Here is an 18,489-nt window from a genome sequence, read left to right as displayed (position 1 = left end):
ACCCATTGGCAGTGGGCAGAGAAGGTCTAAAATGAGGCTTCTGTAAAAATAGGCCACCAATGCCTTATGTAAATATATTCTGCAGATATATTGCACATTTTAGGGTGCAGTCTTTATTTTTTATAATTTAATATACAACAAATATATAACAAATAATAAACCAATAGTTCACATACAGTGACATAAAAGTCCCAAACACTTAAAAAGTCCACAGCCTGTGACTGGACAGTGAAAGGAGAAGCAGCAGACTGATTAACTCATGTCTCTGTCACTCTGCTCTCTCCTTCTATCAGCATGTCCCTTGATAGCACATGAGCACTCTAACACAGCTGATTGGCTCCTTGTTTTGCTTCTCCCTCTCTAAAAACACATAAAAAATTCACCTGGAATGCACCAAAAAATGCACCAGAACTCATGAAAAAAACAAAAAATGCACCAGAATGCGCCAAAAACTAATCAAAAACACGCATTCAGAAACACATCCAGAACGTATCTGGACTGCGTTTCTATAGTGTGAACCAACCCATAAAGATTCTACTCTTTAGGAAGATAAAACTGCTAAGTTTCTTTGTTCAGAGTAGCAGGCAGCGGTGTATGGTACAATGTAGGAAAGAGACTTGTACCTGCTTTATTCAACGCTTTGCCTTTATAAATATAACACTGTAGAAATATGTCAGTCTGATATGAAGAAATGTGTTAGTGATAATATTGCTAAAATATATCACATCCTGTAGCTGACATTTGTTGCACTATGTGAGTCATACAATTCTGATCATATTGATATTCACAGATTTTCCAAAACACTGACGTGGCTGATTTATGGTATTTTGTTGGTGCTTTTTGTGTATTCTTTTTTTTTACATGTCGAATGGTCAGCTTTTATACATTGGAATCTCTAGTATGCAGATGAGTCAGGGTGATGTGCAAAGTGTGTGCAACTAATTAGCATATTCTCAGATAGAGCATATTAGTGGCACATGTTTCAGAAAAGAGCAGAAAAATGAATTGCAAAGTGTTCTAGCATTTGTGCAGATGTCCGTATAATTGTCTTGATGAAGTCAACATTGAAAAGAGAAAATTACTCACGGCACTGGTTAGTACAACATACAATTGCAGCTACTCTTCATAAATACAGATTAAAATAGCACTGGATAATGGGAAGAATGGTATTTATTTGTTGACGTTACTTGCTGATCGGTCATCTTTGTTATCTAATTTTCCTTTTCAATTTTTTTTAATGGCTGTCCTCTTCTATGATTGGGGCTAACATCAGAATCCTGCCTCATGGCGAGATCACGATGATGCAGTATCCACACATTCTGCTGGAACGCCGGGACCCTCCAGTGGTGGCCATGCTTCACAGAGTGGGGACAACAGCAGTGAACAAGGTAGGACCCACTTTAAAATTATAATTATTATTATTATTATTATACAGTATTTATAAAGCGCCAATAGTTCGCTCAGAGCTGTACATTACAAAGGGGGACAGAACATGTGACAGAACAATACCAATACAATGCAAAACATGAGGGGATTGAGGGCCCTGCTCTTTCGAGTTTACAATCTAGGAGGATAATGACTATTGTCCATAATTCATTCATTGCTATAATAGGAAAGTCATCTGACCTTTATTAGCAAAATTCAGCAACATAACTATATTACACCTGACAGCTTGACTTCTGCTTCAGATAAGCAATGTTTGTAGTGCTTGAAGTGAGCAAGGAAAGTTCAGCCATAGATAAATATGTTTTTTTTTATTAAAATGTGTCTATGAAATGTATATTCATAGAGAACAAGATGCTGTATGGCAGTCTGACTTGGTCATAATCTTATCTCTAACAACTTAAAGCTCAACTCCAACCTTTTTATTTTAGTTTTGCTTAGAGGTTTTTATTTTTTTCCTGTGTTTTCATTGTGAAGATTTCCATCGTTTGTTGTCCCTCTGAGCTAGGGGTATGGGTGTCACTGGGACAAGAAGACACAGACAGCAAAAAAAACATTCTCAGAAGTTTTAACCTAACACAACCCCATATACCAGGAATAAAAATTAGGTTCAAAAGTGTAACATGCTTGAGTTTGTTGTATTAGATGCATTTAAGATGACTGTCCTTTAGATGCATGGCTGTGTAATCATGTAGAATCCATTGATAAAGCATTACATTGATAAAGGTATGGGGTCCAAACCCTTGTACATAACATGAATATTGTTCCAGTTGACATGCCTTGACCTTCTGAGTCAGATGGCATATGAGGCATGCTGCTGACAATCCCATTTGTTTGGTCTGTCTTTTGATGGTATTATGAATGTTTAAATTCCTCTCTGGGTTTTACAGTATGGTTGCTTCGCCAGTTTGTGGTGCTGTAAATAATTTTGCCTTAATTTTATTGCATGCCTTAGCAGTGTAGTTTCTTTTGGTTGTTTTTTAATAACATAGACAGTGTGTAAGCAGCGATAACTAAAATATACACAAGCCTTTGTATAATTAATATTGAATTTCAGGTTGTTTTTTCTAAGCTTAGAGGCTGCATTCAGATGTTTCTGGCCTTTGTTTGGTAGACCCTCAACAATGATAGACGCCACTCAAGGCTCTACAAACCACTAGGATTGCCAACAAGGACCGAGTTTGTCCCAGCTCAAAACATCCAGTAGGGAAAGATAGTCCTAAAAGTTGCACATCACAGCAAAACCCTGTGAGGAAGTGTATGACAGCCTCAGCCCAGGCTCCAACAAGGCTACGCCCCAATGCATTTCACTCTGCTCTGGAGCTTAATCATTCCTGTAATTAGGCTCTGGGGCAGAGTGAAATGTGTTGGGGGTGTGGCCTTGTTGGAGCCTGGGCTGAGGCTGTCATACACTTCCTCACAGGGTTTTGCTGTGATACGTGACTTTTAGGATTCTCTTTCCCTACACTTTGTTTGGTAGGGTCTTGTGAGCCATATGCAGCACCCTTTATCAATCAGCTAGATATAGGAGGTGATTCAATAAGGCATTTGCAAGACATTTATGGCAATGCAGATGTAGTTGGAGACCTTGCTCCAAATTCAAGAAACCCATTTCATTGGTAGTACCGATGCATGTGACAAAGTCATGTAGTTCTTATTTGTGACACTTTCACTGTCTGTCACTATTGTTGCGACAAAGTCATAAAGTAATGCTACCATATTGGTGACAAGGAAAGTGGAGGTAAATAAGATCTTTTCCAAGTTGGAGTTAGTTGTAAGCAAAATGAGAGTAGGTTTCCTGACTGCCACACACCTCACCCGGCCATCTAGTAGACAGGTAAAAGCAGCCTCTGCCAGTACATCTAGGCCACGCCCTCCACGCATTTCACCCCAACCTGGGGTTTAATCATCAAGGGCCTCTCTTCTCATTTTGCTTGCATACTCTGAGTCTCGGGAATCCATCCACAGCCTCCATGCTCACTGATTCAGCAGCATCCATCCGACAGAACACCAACAGCCTGAGTGGGGATCCCCAAGCAATAATCTAGGGTCATTGTGTTGCTACTTTGAGTCAATTCTGCAAAATAATTATTCTGCCATTTGCCGCACCACCACGAGACAAAACTATAATGAGTATCTACAACTCTGTTTATGATTTTCACAGATTGTGTTTCATAAGTTTTGTAGACTGTAGAAGGATGGTTTCTGATGAGTTGCTAGGCGTTACTTCATAACATTACTCTTATCTTTGTGTTAATAAATAAAGGCCGGTGTGTTCTATGGGGTCTGCGGATTGTGTGGAATGTGTTTGCTGGGTTGCTATATAGCTCTGTGTACATTGTGAACTTCTCAGTGACATACTGAAGTGTATGGAAGCTGTCTACTCAGTCATGACTATACCATTGGCTGTGTTGTGTGTGTGGAACTTCCCATCAGTGTGTTGTCTGCCATCTCTCAGGCCCTGAATGCTATACAGGCTTTTGTACACAGGATGAACAGTGGGCCTCCTGCCTTTAGCATCATACATAGACAATTTTACTAGTAAACTGTGAGGAGATACAAACGTATGTCAGTGATCCCTTCAATAGGAATATTATGCATTGTATTCATTCTTTGCTGTCATTGTGTAGTTTACTTTTAATTTTGTTGATACTTATTGGACTTTTCTATCATAAAAGATACATTTTTATATCATCAGAAGCATATTTATTTATATTGCAGAAAGCAGCACAAGCTTTGATTACTATGTTATAATGATTTTAGTAGACTTTTCCTAAAGTATAACTAAAGGCAAACCTTTTATTTTAGTTTTGGATAGAATGGAGAGGAATTAGAACACTTGTCGGGTTTTGATTGCAGTCTGTGCCCCCCGTTGGGGAGATTCACTCTCTGTTTGTCCTGTTTCCCATTATCATTGAAAGTGAAAATAAAAAAAAAATCCCAAATTATGGGTTGTCCCCAAAAAATCAAAGACAGGAAATTTTTTAATGGGGATGCTAGTTCTGGTGACCTGGGGGTCCCCAATGAATTCCCCCTATTTGTTGAGATAATCTCACTTCCTGTTTTGGGTATGGGACAGGAAGTGAAGGTAAATCTCCCTAATGGGACACAGAAGGTGAAAATTAAACTCACAGGGGTTTAACCCTTTCAGTACTCCATTCAAAATGAAAAAAAAACATTTTTCCTATAGTTCTACTGTAAAGAACAAGGAGGCAAATGGGTAGTACACCATAGCACATTATATTTCCAATCTTTGTACTCCCCGCTTTACTGCAATTTTATCTTTTTAGCACAAAGTGAGTCATTACAACCTATTAGAATTCTTCGGTACCAGTATGTCTCCAGTAGTCTGGAATATGAAAGGTTATTACACATTAGTGCATTTGCACTTTATCGCTGTTCTCTGCTTGAAGTTACGCTATAAAATTAAAAGGGACACCTTTATAAAAAGGCCATTTCCCATAACAACCCATTGAGTATTTTTTTCTATTTTTTATTTTAACCTTGGAAAATGACAGGTGGAAATAGGTTGGTTGTTCTGAACATCATCTGCAGTGTTTAATTAGTTTCCTTGTTATGTGTATTAAGTTTAGAAAGTTGCAATAGATGTTGGGTACGTTTGTCCTGAGCTGTACCAAAAGCAAGCTTTAAAGCTCTGAAATGCTGTCACCCTGTAGTTCTTGTAGCGCTGCTTAGACTAGCAGTGAATTATAAGAATTCTGTATGATGGACATGTGGATGGTGGGAAGGGGAGGTGGTGGCGATGGAATTCTTTACCCTCAGGAACAGGTTTTGCTAAACTGCCCAGAGGGTTCACACACAGATCACACACCGGATTCCAGCACATTATTCACACGCCAGTGCTGCAAGCTCTTTATTTGTGTTATTATTCCGTTAAATATTTGTTGTAACCATGTACAAACTCCACTTACAGTCACTTGTCTGTGAGAGGCCCCAGATCGTCATCTATTATAAGCACAAGTCAGCTGTGCAGCTCTTGCCTTTAGGCAGTGATTACACTCTCACCATATTTATGTTATTCTACATAAAAATAAATGTTCAGGCAAATCAGCGGAATTGGTGACTATTCAAGTCATCTTTGTTCCTAAACATATAAATGTTTAGAGAATGTGATAGCAGACAAGACATCCAATCTGATTACTAATTTGAACTAGTTGATTGTAGATAGGCTGATCTTCTGCCAGTTGTTATATAAACCCAAAATATTCTGCCGATTGGAGTTATCAGTGGGCACTAGTGCTGACCAAATACACATTTGTTTCTGTAGAGTGATGCACCCATCAACTCTTTAATCCATCTGACATGCATGTTAACTGTTTACTGCTTATCGTGTAATTTTCTCATTATGGCAGTGCCAATTCATCCGTATATTTCTGCCTCGTCTCCTCATCATGGTTCTTAGGTGCCTAGGCCTACTGATAGGATGGTCGAGCCACATGTGGTGTCACCAGGCACAGGAGCAGTTGATGGACTTAAAATGTCACCAGAGTGGTAGCTGTTTATACATACTGGGGGTTATTTACTAAAATTGTAGAGTGCAAAATCTGGTGCAGCTGTGCATACAACTATTCAGCTTCCAGGTTTTATTGTCAAAGCTTAAAGCAGATCTCCACCAAAAAGTTTCACTTTTAAGGACTCATCCCCCCCACTCCCCGTGAAGAATTGGCACCTTTGAAGAACGGGGGCGGGGGGAGGTGAGAGGGTACCCGGTTTTGACAGGTACCCACACCCACTTCCGCTCCAATTGGAAGCAAAAGTTCAATTTTATCATTGTACTGTACATAGTCTGTGCAGAGAGCAGAGCTGTGGGAGGCACCTGACAGGCATCACCTATTACATGCTGCCTGCAGAAAAACTACATAAAGGGGGCAAATACAATACCAGACCCTGCACAAGGACAGGGAAGAGCAGAAACAGGCTGTTATTGCAGGAAGTTCCTGTTTTACACTGAATTACAGTACAGATCTGAAAAATGACACAAAGTACACCAAGCCTCAAGTAGGAATTGTATCTATTGTACCTTGAAAATATTAGGTTATCCCAGAGTTCAGCTTTAGGCATAGCTTACAGTAGTCCTCAATATTTAGTTTATGTGTGAATTGTTCACAGTGTGGATTCTCTAGAGCAGTTTTTCAACCAGGGATTTGTGGAAACATAGGTTACCCCCAGAAGTTGCTATGGGCTTCTTGAACAATTTTGAACAATGAGCAATTTCTGCCTCTCATACCACTTCCTTCTGACACCATTGATCTTTTTAGCTATCTGTAAGGGGAAGGGGGATACTTCCTAATGACCGCAAGTGTAAGAATCATTCTTCCCACTGATCATCACACTTCTGTACTATGAGCTGTAGATATAGTAATTATTAGATTAGTATCAGGGGTTCCCTGAGACCAAAAAGTTTGTTCAAGTGTTCCTCTGTGTTGCAGCTGTGCATGGTAGCCAATCAGTTTCTAACTTTAGCTTGCTATTAATTTTTATTTATTTCAGGTACTTATATAGTGCTGTCAATTTACACCAGATTTGGCACTCTCCAGTTTTAGTAAATCAACCCCTATGTCTTCCTACACCACACTTTGGAATAATGAAGGCTTCTCCATCAAGCAAAGTGAAGGGTTAACCCATGTCACAGCAGTAGGAGAAGCCCCCATTTGGGCATAGACTGAATTCCAAGACAGGCTGGGACAGCAACTGTAGAGTGCTGGAATCACAGGCACCCCTTCACTGCTGAACCCAGCACTATTACTTAAGTGCAAACAGCTGTCTCTTTGTATATGTTCCATCTCACACTGTGAGCAAAATCTGTGTTGCTCTGTTGAGAAAACCAGACTTCAGTTTTCATTGTTACATAATATTCTGCCTCATAGGAGATGTATTAAATAGTGCATTCATTTTTTTTGGAAGGCCAAAACAATATTATTTTATCATAGAAAAAGCAAAATGATTTCTGTAGTATCACATGGACTAGAAGAGCAGAAATCAAACCAGTCTGGAGTCAGGCAAGCTGGTATATTCAGTTTCTGTAGCTATTGATTCTATTTGTAAGATCCATTTATTTATTTACATCTGGAAAGCTGATGATATGATCAGTGCCTGTTTCCCCCAAGGCGACATGCATCTTACTTTGACAGATGTTTGACACTTCTAGCACGTGGTAAGATCAGTGTTTGCGGTAACTCTTCATAATGGACATATGTGAATTAAACTATTTTATACGTGTTACAGTTACTCATTTTATGCTCATGAATGATTATTTTCTGTTGTTGAACTTTTCACAGATCAAGCTCTATTTACTGTTATAGCCTTTTATCCAATGCACTTGTATTTTTGATACAAGGTACATGTCAGGCTACAATGTATTTTTGCTTGCAGCATTTCTGCAATCATGTGCTAATTAATATTGGTCGCAACAGCACTTGTGAAAAGCACCACTTTATTCCTATCAGGCCATATAGAAAAAACTCAGACAAGCCTTCCAGAAATGGGATTTAGGGGGTATTAAAATATACTGAAAGTAGGTTAATTATTTACAAACATCAAAAGGTATGATGGGCCAGTAACTTGTTTTTAGGCAGTCAACTATTGTAAAAAGAATTAAAAAAAGAATTAAAAGTATTTTTTAGGTAAACGAATGGGTACTGGAACAGTATAATATTACTCCTTTAGTAAACCAAAAAATTGCAAATTCCTGAAATAGAACCTCTTCATCCAAGTGTATGTGCCACATGAGCGTTCTGTCTAGATTTAAATCTATGTATTATCATTTAAAATATATCTTTATATGCAAGGTATATTGACTAGGATGGATGATATTGTATATCATGATAACTGTCTTCTAAATAGGATTAGTTTACAAGCAGAATTATTATGCATACATCAAGGAATGGAAGTGTCTTTTTGTCACAAGCAATTGGCAGTTTACTACTAAAAGTCTTAAATTCTTGTAAATATTGAGTTTGAGTTGTTTTTTTTTAATACCTTTTTAGAAAAAGAACATATATGAGTTGATTTACTAAGACTGGAAAGTACAAAATCTGATGCAACTGTGCATGGTAGCCAATCAGCTTCTAACTTCAGCTTGTTCAATTAGGCTTGGACAAAAAAACTTGAAAGCTGATTGGTTTCTATGCAGAACTGCGCCAGGTTTTGTGCTCTCTAGTTTTAGTAAATCAACCCCAGAGTCTTCTTTATCAAAAACCAGAGAAATATTATTTGTATTATACTTTTTCTTTATGAAATGATGATACATGTTTTTCATTATTAGCCTTACTCATTCTAGAGGGTGTGCAAAGCACTTGTTTATTTTTTCTCCAGACCTGCACGTCTAGAGGTGGCTTCATGCAAATGTCAGGCCAAATAATAAGCTGGCACTCAGTTCTGTTGCTAATAAACAGTTAACTACATTATTCATTACTGCTCAGCTTACAGATTGGCATCTGGAATATTGTGATGATCAAAAACTGATGTTGTACAGCTAGATCTTATCACCTGGGATTGAATCGCAATATAAAATAAACACAGGAAAGCTGTTTGCGCCATATAAATTTGATGCTTCTGTCTGTGGGACAATAACATTTAAAATATTATAGCTTGAGGTTGTCTAGTTTTCATGCCTGACAACTAAGTTAACTTGATTTATGTATGCATATTGTAGATGACCTCTTGGGCAAGCTGATCCAGTAAAGTAGCTGACCCTCCCTTCTGATGTAGGTACAAATTCTATTCTGATTCCATGGTTGAGAAATAATGTTTGTTTGCAGTGCCAAAGACTGGGGTTGGGGTTGGTAATATTTTGCTGGACACAGATTCCTTTCTGTGTAGGCAATGTGAAATACTGTTTGTTTCAGTGGCAAAGTTATGATGTAAAGACACATCTATAATTCAAGGTGAATCATGTAAACATACTGACAGTACATAAAGATACACAAATACGTTTATTATATATATATTTCTGTAGTTTAAATTCTCAACATTTGGCAGATGTCCTTTCCAATAATACCATTGTATGCATGACAAAACAATAGGTTTCAGGTCTGCATCAAGTGTTCCACCAAGTTAAAGTGGAAGGAAAGTCAAAAGCTAACTAAGCTTAAATCTACTCACCCCCCCCCCCCATTCTAAGCCTGTTCTATCTATCCAGAAAAGGAAAGATGCCCTTTACTTCTGGTCCAGTCACATGATCTCTCCAGTGCCAGCTTCAGTGTAGAGGAGAGAATGCTGACAAGGGCTGCAGAGCTTGGATAATGACGCCGTCCATAGGCTTACTTTGCAAGAAACACTAGACACATACCCAGGGCTTTTTTAGTGGGAATGCAAATCCAGCACCTCCAGCACTGAATGTATGCAATGGCAAGGATGGTGGGAGTTGCTGGACAGTCTATTGATGCTGGCTGCTGGGGGATCTTTTGTCGCTAGGAGGATCTATTGTTTGGGCAGGGGGTAGTCTTATGCTCCTGGGGGGTCAAATGTTGCTTGAAGAAATCTACTGTTGAGAGGGGTCTATTGTTGCTGGCTGCTGGATGGTATATTGATGCTGGCTGCTGGGGGAATTACTATTGCTGGGGGGGATAATTTTTATGCTGGGTGGATCTATTGTTGCTGGGGGACTTAATGTTGCTGGCTGCATGGGATCTATTTTACTGCTTTTCTGGTTAACACCCACAAATTCCATACTGTGTTTTTAGCACCATAAACCGATACTCAGTTCTGTCTTCTCTAAAAGGGCTGTACTGGTAGGTAGCTAGGGGGTGTAACCAAGGGACAGTGCTCGGGGGGGCTAAGGCAAGAGGTGACACAGAAGGGGTGAGTACATGCACCTATTTTCTAAGAAAGAAAGTCCTGCTCATACCACAATCTGCAAATTCTCTTAATGTCCTTTTATTGTAAGTCTAATGCAGTCAGCAGGCTTTTCCTGGAGCTCCGGAGGGGAACTGCAGCCTCTTATCACATGGTTTTGTGCAGTGCAATCTTCCTTCCAGACAAGGCAATGTTGAGAATAGGGGAACATTTACTCTGATTTGGCTTCAGGGCAACTAAAAAAATGAGGATATCCCAAATACAGTGATTCAGCTAGTAGATCAGAGAGGTACCAATGAAGGGAAAGTTTAGAACCCTTGTTAGGTTGTTTCTGCTGCCTGTGTTACCCTGACAGAAAGTGACAGAAAATCCAGAATTTTAAAGTTGTCACTAAGATTGAGCTTGGGTTTGGTCTGAACCAAACCCAGAAGGAAGATGTCACTGCCACCCACTGCCTCCCAATCAACTGCAGCCAGCGGCACGGAATGTCTTGACCACAGTTGATTGTTGGTGGGAGTGACAGCTTCCCTCCAGGTTTTAGTCTGAACCTAAATTCTGACCAAAGCCAAGCTCAACCCTAGTTATCACCAGAAGAAGAGGGGAGTGTAAATGCTTGAATAGAGATACTGGTTCCAGTGAAAGCTGTCTAAGAGGGGAAGTACTCTTACTTTGTAAAGATTATCTCTCAATTCTTGTTAAGTTCCTGGGACCGGAAATGAAGGGAAATCTCCCAAGTGGGACATAGCAAAAGTTTAAACTGACTTGGTTTTAACCATTGCACACTCTAGCCACAGCTAAAAAAAATGTTGACTATGCATGCACTATCATTGTTTATATATGGTTGTATTTCAGAACTCTCTACGTTCAGTTGATCAGTGGAATGATATATTCTTGCATATATATAAAATACCTTATCTTTTCCATATTAAGTGTTATTTCTAACTGTCCTATAACATGATAACCTTGCAGTAACCTTTTTTTAATGTTTTCTTTAAATGTGCCTTTAAACTATAAAATGCAAATGTTGCTAGCGGAATGAAACATTCTCTAATTCTATATGTTAAGTTACTTGGAAACCCTGGTGTTGTGAAAACACATCCTTTTCACTCTGCCTTTTTTCCCCTCTTTGTGGAAGAAGAATTCTCTTGACGCCTGTTAGACCTTAATTTAAAGGTATAATTAAACTTGAATGTAGCCTCATAAACAAAAGATAAACAATAAAGCAGCCACATTCCCTGCTGCTTCATAGCTTTGTCAGCCAGCTGTTTTTGGCCTAGTGATTTTTGCTCTGTGCGCTGTGGAGTGCTCAGTTCCATGGACACAGGTCAGGGGAGCTGCGTTCCTGCACACAGCATTTTCACAAGCCGTTTTCATCACTTGAGATTATTAAATTCCTGTGAATGTAAAGGATGCGGCCTGGCAGGGAATCGTCATCAGCCTAACACGAGATTTCAACACGATATTTCTGGCTTAATTGGTCATTTTCTTTTGTTTTGTTTGTAAAAGTTGTGTGTTAGGCGGAGGGGAGAAGACTAATGGTATTAAAAATAAAGTGTTCCTTGACCCTGAAAATGACTAGTAGATAACAACATAATAGGCGGTTCAGTACAATCCGAGTCCTGTACAGGTTTGCGTTCTCCTCTAGGGCTTGTACAAGCCAGCCTTTGATTTAACTAATTCAGTATTTCAGTTTTTAAATAACTTTTTCATAGCTGCCTCCATTTTATTATGAATTTTCAAGGACCCTTTTCAGCTGAGCTGGAGAAATTCATTTCAAAATAACACAAGACTCATGATATGTATTTTTTTTTTTTAATTTGTACTGTTCAGAGATGATAAAAGTTGACTATGTTGTGCAGAAAAGAAGGAATTGCCTGGTATAGTTGGCCTGTACAGAAAACCGGGGTCATTTTGGGAGGAAAATCTCTAAAGCCAAACTCCAGGCCAGGGGCGGGCTGACAACTCATGGGGCCCCCGGCAATAGGGGATCATGGGGCCCCTGTGTCCTTGCCCAAACTCAAAAAAGCCTATGAAAAAGGTACCAGGGGCATCTCATGGGGCCCCCTACTGACCCCAGGCCCTCGGGCAGTGCCTGAGTTTCCAAGTGGTCAGTCCGCCCCTGCTCCAGGCAGATATGAATATCCAAATATAAATTATTATTATTATTCAGGATTTATATAGCTCCAACAGTTTGCACAGCACTTTACCAAATAAAGGGGGACAGTACAATTACAACACAATACAGAAGGAATAGGAGGGCCCTGCTTGTGGAGCTTACAATATAAATCTATTGTCTTCATCAAAAATAGTAAGTCATATTTTAAATATATTACTAGTATAATAATATAAGAGCTGTAAGGGAGGCCTCTTTTTTATTGCATATTGCTTTGGAGGAAAATACCAGTACTAGAAGCTTGCTTACAGGAGGAAGGAGCAAAGGTACAACTTTATCAGTGCACAGCTTCTGCAATATTGTTCAATCAGCAGAGTTGGGGTGTGAGCAGGTGACCCATCTACATTCCTTCTCTATAGTAAATAAAAGTGAGCTCACCCACTTGACTGTCCATTAAAACAGTGCATACATATGTGGGCGTTTAACCGTGTGATTAGCTTAAAAGATAAGTTCAACCGTGGAACATGTTACATGTTCCACCCATTTTTAGAGTGGAACATGTAACATGTTCCCATAGTCGTAGCCGCAGCCACAGCCGCAGCCGCGCACTCCGCCCACCGCCCCCTCCCTCTGACAGATAATATGGGGAGAAGTTTCCCCGTACTATCTATCAGATTTGAGAACAGCATGGCCGTGCAGGTCTCTGCCCACATGGCCATGTCACTCATTCACAGAGTTCTGTGAATGAGTGCCTACAAGTCCCGGCAGCCTTAGCGGCTGTCGGGTTTTAGTTTTCAATTAACTATGACAGTGCTGTGGAGCACCATGATAGTTAAGTGAAGCTTCCTGTCAGAATATCTGTTTGCTCGTACATCCTGTACAGCAAGCAGATAATGTGACAGGTCTGCAGGAGACCTGCATGGCATCAGCGATCTACTGATCGCTGGTGCAATGCTTTACATTCTCCTTTGGACAAAAATAACAAATGCACATGTTTTTACCTGCAAAAAAATGTGCATTTATTATTTTTGTCCAAAAGGTGAACTTATCCTTTAAGGTCAGGGAATGTCCCTATAGATTACGGACTGTTGGCAGCTATCCTTTTTGGCTTACAGTGTTTGGCTTCAGTATTAGGAATGTAATGGTGTTTATAAACATTTAAATTGTTGTGTATATATATATATATATATGTATTGAAAGTTTGCATTGGCAAAATATTTTTGGATTACTTGCTAGCTAATAGGGACATTTAATTTAACTGTTTTTAAATGCTAGAGAAAAGTAAAGTGTTTGGGTTGCCCATAACAAGCTATCAAGGCTTTGTAATCATTCATGAACTTACGCTTAAAAAATAAGATGAAATCTGGTTGATTGCCTTCTCTTTCAGTTCATAATATACCAGCTATGTGGATTGTTGTACCGTGTACTGTGCTGTACTATCTTGTAGAAAACTTGGACAAAGCTGTTGTCTGATCAGCACCACTTAATAGAGTAGTTCTAGTAGCTTTAGGAAATCATTTGAATGAAATGCCCTGTGCATGCTCATTCTGATTTTTTAACAATACAAACAGACTCAAAGAACTGAAGGACAAATGTTTATTCTCTTTGTTAAGACTTTGGCCTCCTCTTACATACATGGACATGATACATGTTTACCTAACTATATAGGAAATGGGAGAAACTCCCTTGTACTCTGACCTGCTGCAGTGCTGACATCTGTTCCAGTATATATATACTATATATACTGTATGTCATGTACATATACATGTTTGAAGAAGTACCATCATGTATTTGTGTACTTTATATAAAAATCAGTAATCAGGCCTCATTCAGATGGCTTGTCCATGTGAACAAGTCCCTTATCCTGAACATGCCTTCTGTCCTATTATTTTTAAGTGAATTTTCAGTAGAGGTAAGTACATTAAATATGTACAACTGTTTAGGGCTAATCCTAGGGAACACAAAAAATATTGCAACTTGGAATTAAATAGCTATAATATTTCCATTGTTCCATAACAACTCCTTTATTTAACAAGTTTAATGGGAAGGTTTCAGTGACTGATCAAAAAGCAATCCTCAATGTACAGGTTGCTCCTAGGCATCTTGACTGAGGTCTACTTTTGTCTTTGTTGTGTTTGAAATGTAACTTTAAAATGTTTAAAACAATGAATAAAAAACTTTATTGGAAAAGAAAGTAGACTTTGGAAAAAGAAAGTAGTTATTTTGATCACAATAGCCTGCACTAAGTTTATGTTCAGATGCTTACTGCCTTTTACCATACAATATACTAGGGCCAAAGATTGGATTCTTGTTCAGTAGTAAAGAATGTTGTTGTGTATCTGCACTTAGAAGAAAGGAACAGTACTTTTAGAATTCTCCTGCCTCGTTTTACATCAGGGATTACACAAAGACAAAGTGACTTCCCAGATCCCAGAACTATGTACAGAAAAGATGATTGTGGAATCCCTCACTGAATGCTCACTCTCTCTCTTTTTTTTCCCTCTGCTGAGAGGCTGCTTCAGGCACCCACTACCATACAGCTTGTTTTCATGTGGTACCGTGTACATAATCATTGATACTCCCCCGGTGCTGATCTTTCTAGAAGAGCGGACGTTCTTATAGTTTCCCCGGGTGGGGTCTGTTACTAAAAGCTGAGAATAGATGCATTAAAGACAGAGGGAGACTTTCATGATCCCATTAGCATAAGAGAGGATAAATTATTCATGACGAGCGAGAGTTCATGGTTTGGGGGTGGGAGTATGGTTAATGCACAATGTTTTCAGATCTATCACTCTCTGCTTGGGCTCCTAGATTTACGGGATTGCTCCTATGACTACTCCAAACTGGTCCCTGTCCCTCAGCTATCAAACCTTCCAACAGGCATGCCTGGCCTGGATCCAGCAGGTGATAAAACCATCATCAGCTGATAAATCAGTTTATGTGCATGTCCATTTATATGATGCTTTGCTCTGCCTTCAGTATACCTGTAGTAGTAGTTATAATTTAATACCTAAGAGACACAGGCGTCTGAAGGCAGCAGCATGGAACTATAATGTTGCATCTAGGACATTGGTTTTCCACCTTTTCCAAGTCATGGAGCGCTTGGCCACTTTCTGAAAGCAGCATGGTCCAACTTTATTGTAAGCATCTGTATTTCTCCTACAGATGTGTTTCATAAAAAGCATATACTGGTATATGGGGTTTTTTTTTTCAGAAAATATCTTAAAAAATCATGTTGATATGTGACCACCTACTCATGGTTGAGTACCCTTGTTTTAGTCCATTGCATGGACTGGTAAACATTTTAAAATGTTGTTTTGTATTAGTACAAAATATAGGGTAAAAACTAAATTTAAGTGTACCCTATGTGACTGTTGCATACTTTATTAAAATGTGCAGTATCGGATTATTTTATCTTTAAGGTAAAGGTGTTTGTGCATAGGTAGAACGGGTCATTTGTTATGAAGTGACTCAGCCAATGGCAAGCACAAATATCACTTTTTTGGATATAATATATGAGCAATAGCTATGTATGTATATGGTAATTCAAGATCAATGGGGTTGATTTACTAAAACTGCAGAGTGCAAAATCTGGTGCAATTGAGCATGGTAGCCAATCAGCTTCTATCTTCAGCTTGTCCAATTAAGCTTTGACAAAAAAATGGAAGCTGATTGGTGTCTGTGCAGAGCAGCAGCAGATGTTGCACTTTCCAGTTTTAGTAAATCAACCCCGATGTGTTTTTCCCCTACAGTAATGGTACAGCACACAATAGGTTTCACATCTGAAACTGTTGAAGAAACACTTTTATTAGAGAGGCTTAGAGGATCAGCTCAGCTTTGTAAAATAAATAAATAAATGCACATGTTTTTAGAGATAAAAAATGTGCATTTATTATTTTTTTTTACACAGGATGTTACATGTTACATCCTAAATAATGATGTACCTGAAATAATATGCAACATGTGTTGTAAAGGTGTACTTATACATAAGTGCATTCATTTAAGTGCAGATTAGAAAATAAAGCCAGACAGGTTGCAGTGGACAATACTTTCAGTGTTCAGAGAGGTCTCTCAGGTCCTCTCTGTGGAAACAGCCTGTATGAGTAACTGACTTTATGTATAATTTGTAGTTGCAAAGTTATCCTGAAGTATTTCTATCACATATTCTAAAGTTAGGTCCCCATAGAATCTTCAGGGACTGCTAGCTTGTCACATGTTGTGAGAGGAATAGGAGACAAAATGTCACGGACCCTGAAGGAGACCATGTAATATATATGAGTCAAATGCAAGTTTAGGCAAACTGATTTGACTGTTTTTTTAGAGAATGATATACATATATAATATAGTGTACATATACCGTATATTACTTTATATATAAATATATTATTGTTAAGAATTTCTAATTTGTTAAAAGAAAACATATTATTTTAATTTAGAAACAGCACATATATGTCTTTGAAGTAGAAGAATTGATGAAGCATATCACGAGTCGACTTGTATTACTGTCTGAAATTGTCTGGTTGTCCATATCTCTGCAGGCACCAACGATTTCATACATTGCAGCAGATATGGATAGTGGAGCAGCTATCAGTAGGGAACGGCCTATGTTTGTGAGGGATATGGGTGGCTGGATAGGAAGGATATGGGTGGCAGACGTTAGTCATTGCACATTCTTGAAGTCAGATGGCACTTGGTCAATGGAAAAGTGGGAAGTGAGAAGTAAATAGGAAGAGGGATTGGCCCAGACACCATGCTTATCACTTCCAGCATGTAAGGGATAATGGTATACTGAGGAGAAGATTAGAAACACATCTACAGAAATAAACTAGAAGAATCTGCATCACTAAATAAAGTATGCAGGACTTGGTCTTCTCCCACTTCTTCTCAATGGCTTATGTCATATATTACAGCAAAACAAGCAACATAAGCCACATAAGCCACTAAAATTGTCAAGGGTACCTTTTGCCTTTGCCTTTTTAAAATGGAAGGTATTTACATTCAGACAGAGTTAAAAGACAGACACTGGCAAGAACAATAAGAATGCCATGTTCAAGACTGACACGGTGCAATGAAAAATCTGTTCTCTCTACTGAGTGATGTTTCAGGCAGGTAAGGGTGTGCTGCAGAACTCTGTTAAGACCAGATAGCAAAGGTGCATACCAAGAAGTTTGCCTGGTCTAAAGAGAAAGGCATGACATGAGAGCTTACCAAATGGGCAAAGGCATCTGCGAATTGAGTGGGAGCCCTAGATTCCTTATATGATTGTGTCTCAAGCTATGAAAAATACTGTTCCATAACTTAAAGTGGTTGTATACCTCAGATGTGAAATATGAACCAAGCATACCCTCCATAGTGTGTACTTGTCTCAATTAGGAGTTCTAAGTGTTATTTCTATCTTCTGCTTCATTGCTGTGCTATCAGCATGAGTCACTTCTCACAAGTCTTCCTGACACCACGAGAAAAAAGGTGACAGGGGAGGGACCTCCGGCAGATTGAAAGTCTCAGCTCTGTTCCTGTGACCTGTGTGGAAGGGGGGGGGGGGGAGTGCGCCTTCTCTCCAATCAGCTCTCAGAGTGTACTTTAAGATCCCAATCCCCTTTTTTTTAACTCTCAGACAAGCTTTATAAATTCAGTGCTTTGAATGGATAAAGGGAAGAGATAAACAGGTACAACTTATCTAGAAGGATTTGTTTCATTTCTGTGTATCACATGAGGCCAGCCCCTTCATTATGAATATGTAAGGGTTTATAATCAATTTAGTTTTAATTAGCAATATTTAGGTTAAATAGCAAAAGACGCCCCCTTTTTATGAACTTTCAGACAAGCTTTATAAATTTAGCACTTTGAATGGAGGTAGAGAAGGGAAGACTTCAGATAAACAGGTACAACTTTTGTTGGAGGATTTGTTTCATCTCTGCGAATCAACCGAGGCCAGTCAGTTCTCTAGGTATATGTGAGGGTTTACAACCATTTTAAATCACACCCTCGCACACAAAAAAATTCTCTTATTTGCTTCTACTACTCCTGTTAAATAATCTAATTTTCTTCCTTTCTTTGGTGGTGCTTGCTCCTTCTTTTCTTACCTAGGTAAGGATGACATAGCCTTCGGAACCTAC

General features: G+C 38.9%; 1 protein-coding gene across 5 annotated transcripts in view; it reads left to right on the top strand.

The window, feature by feature from the left end:
- Nucleotides 1–18,489, top strand: part of MEIS2 (Meis homeobox 2) — a 192,027-nt gene that overhangs the window by 29,223 nt on the left and 144,315 nt on the right. For all 5 annotated transcript variants that reach the window (XM_089671299.1, XM_089671297.1, XM_089671296.1 and 2 more), the window contains exon 7: nucleotides 1,274–1,388. In XM_089671299.1, coding sequence (XP_089527425.1) covers nucleotides 1,274–1,388 — 115 coding nt within the window. The remainder of the gene's footprint in view (nucleotides 1–1,273; nucleotides 1,389–18,489) is intronic.

This window comes from Staurois parvus, unplaced genomic scaffold (assembly GCF_062004578.1).
Source record: "Staurois parvus isolate SC_StPar_1 unplaced genomic scaffold, SC_StPar_1.0 ptg000104l, whole genome shotgun sequence".
Classification (NCBI taxonomy): Eukaryota; Metazoa; Chordata; class Amphibia; order Anura; family Ranidae; genus Staurois; species Staurois parvus.
This window is presented reverse-complemented; position numbering and strand designations above follow the sequence as displayed.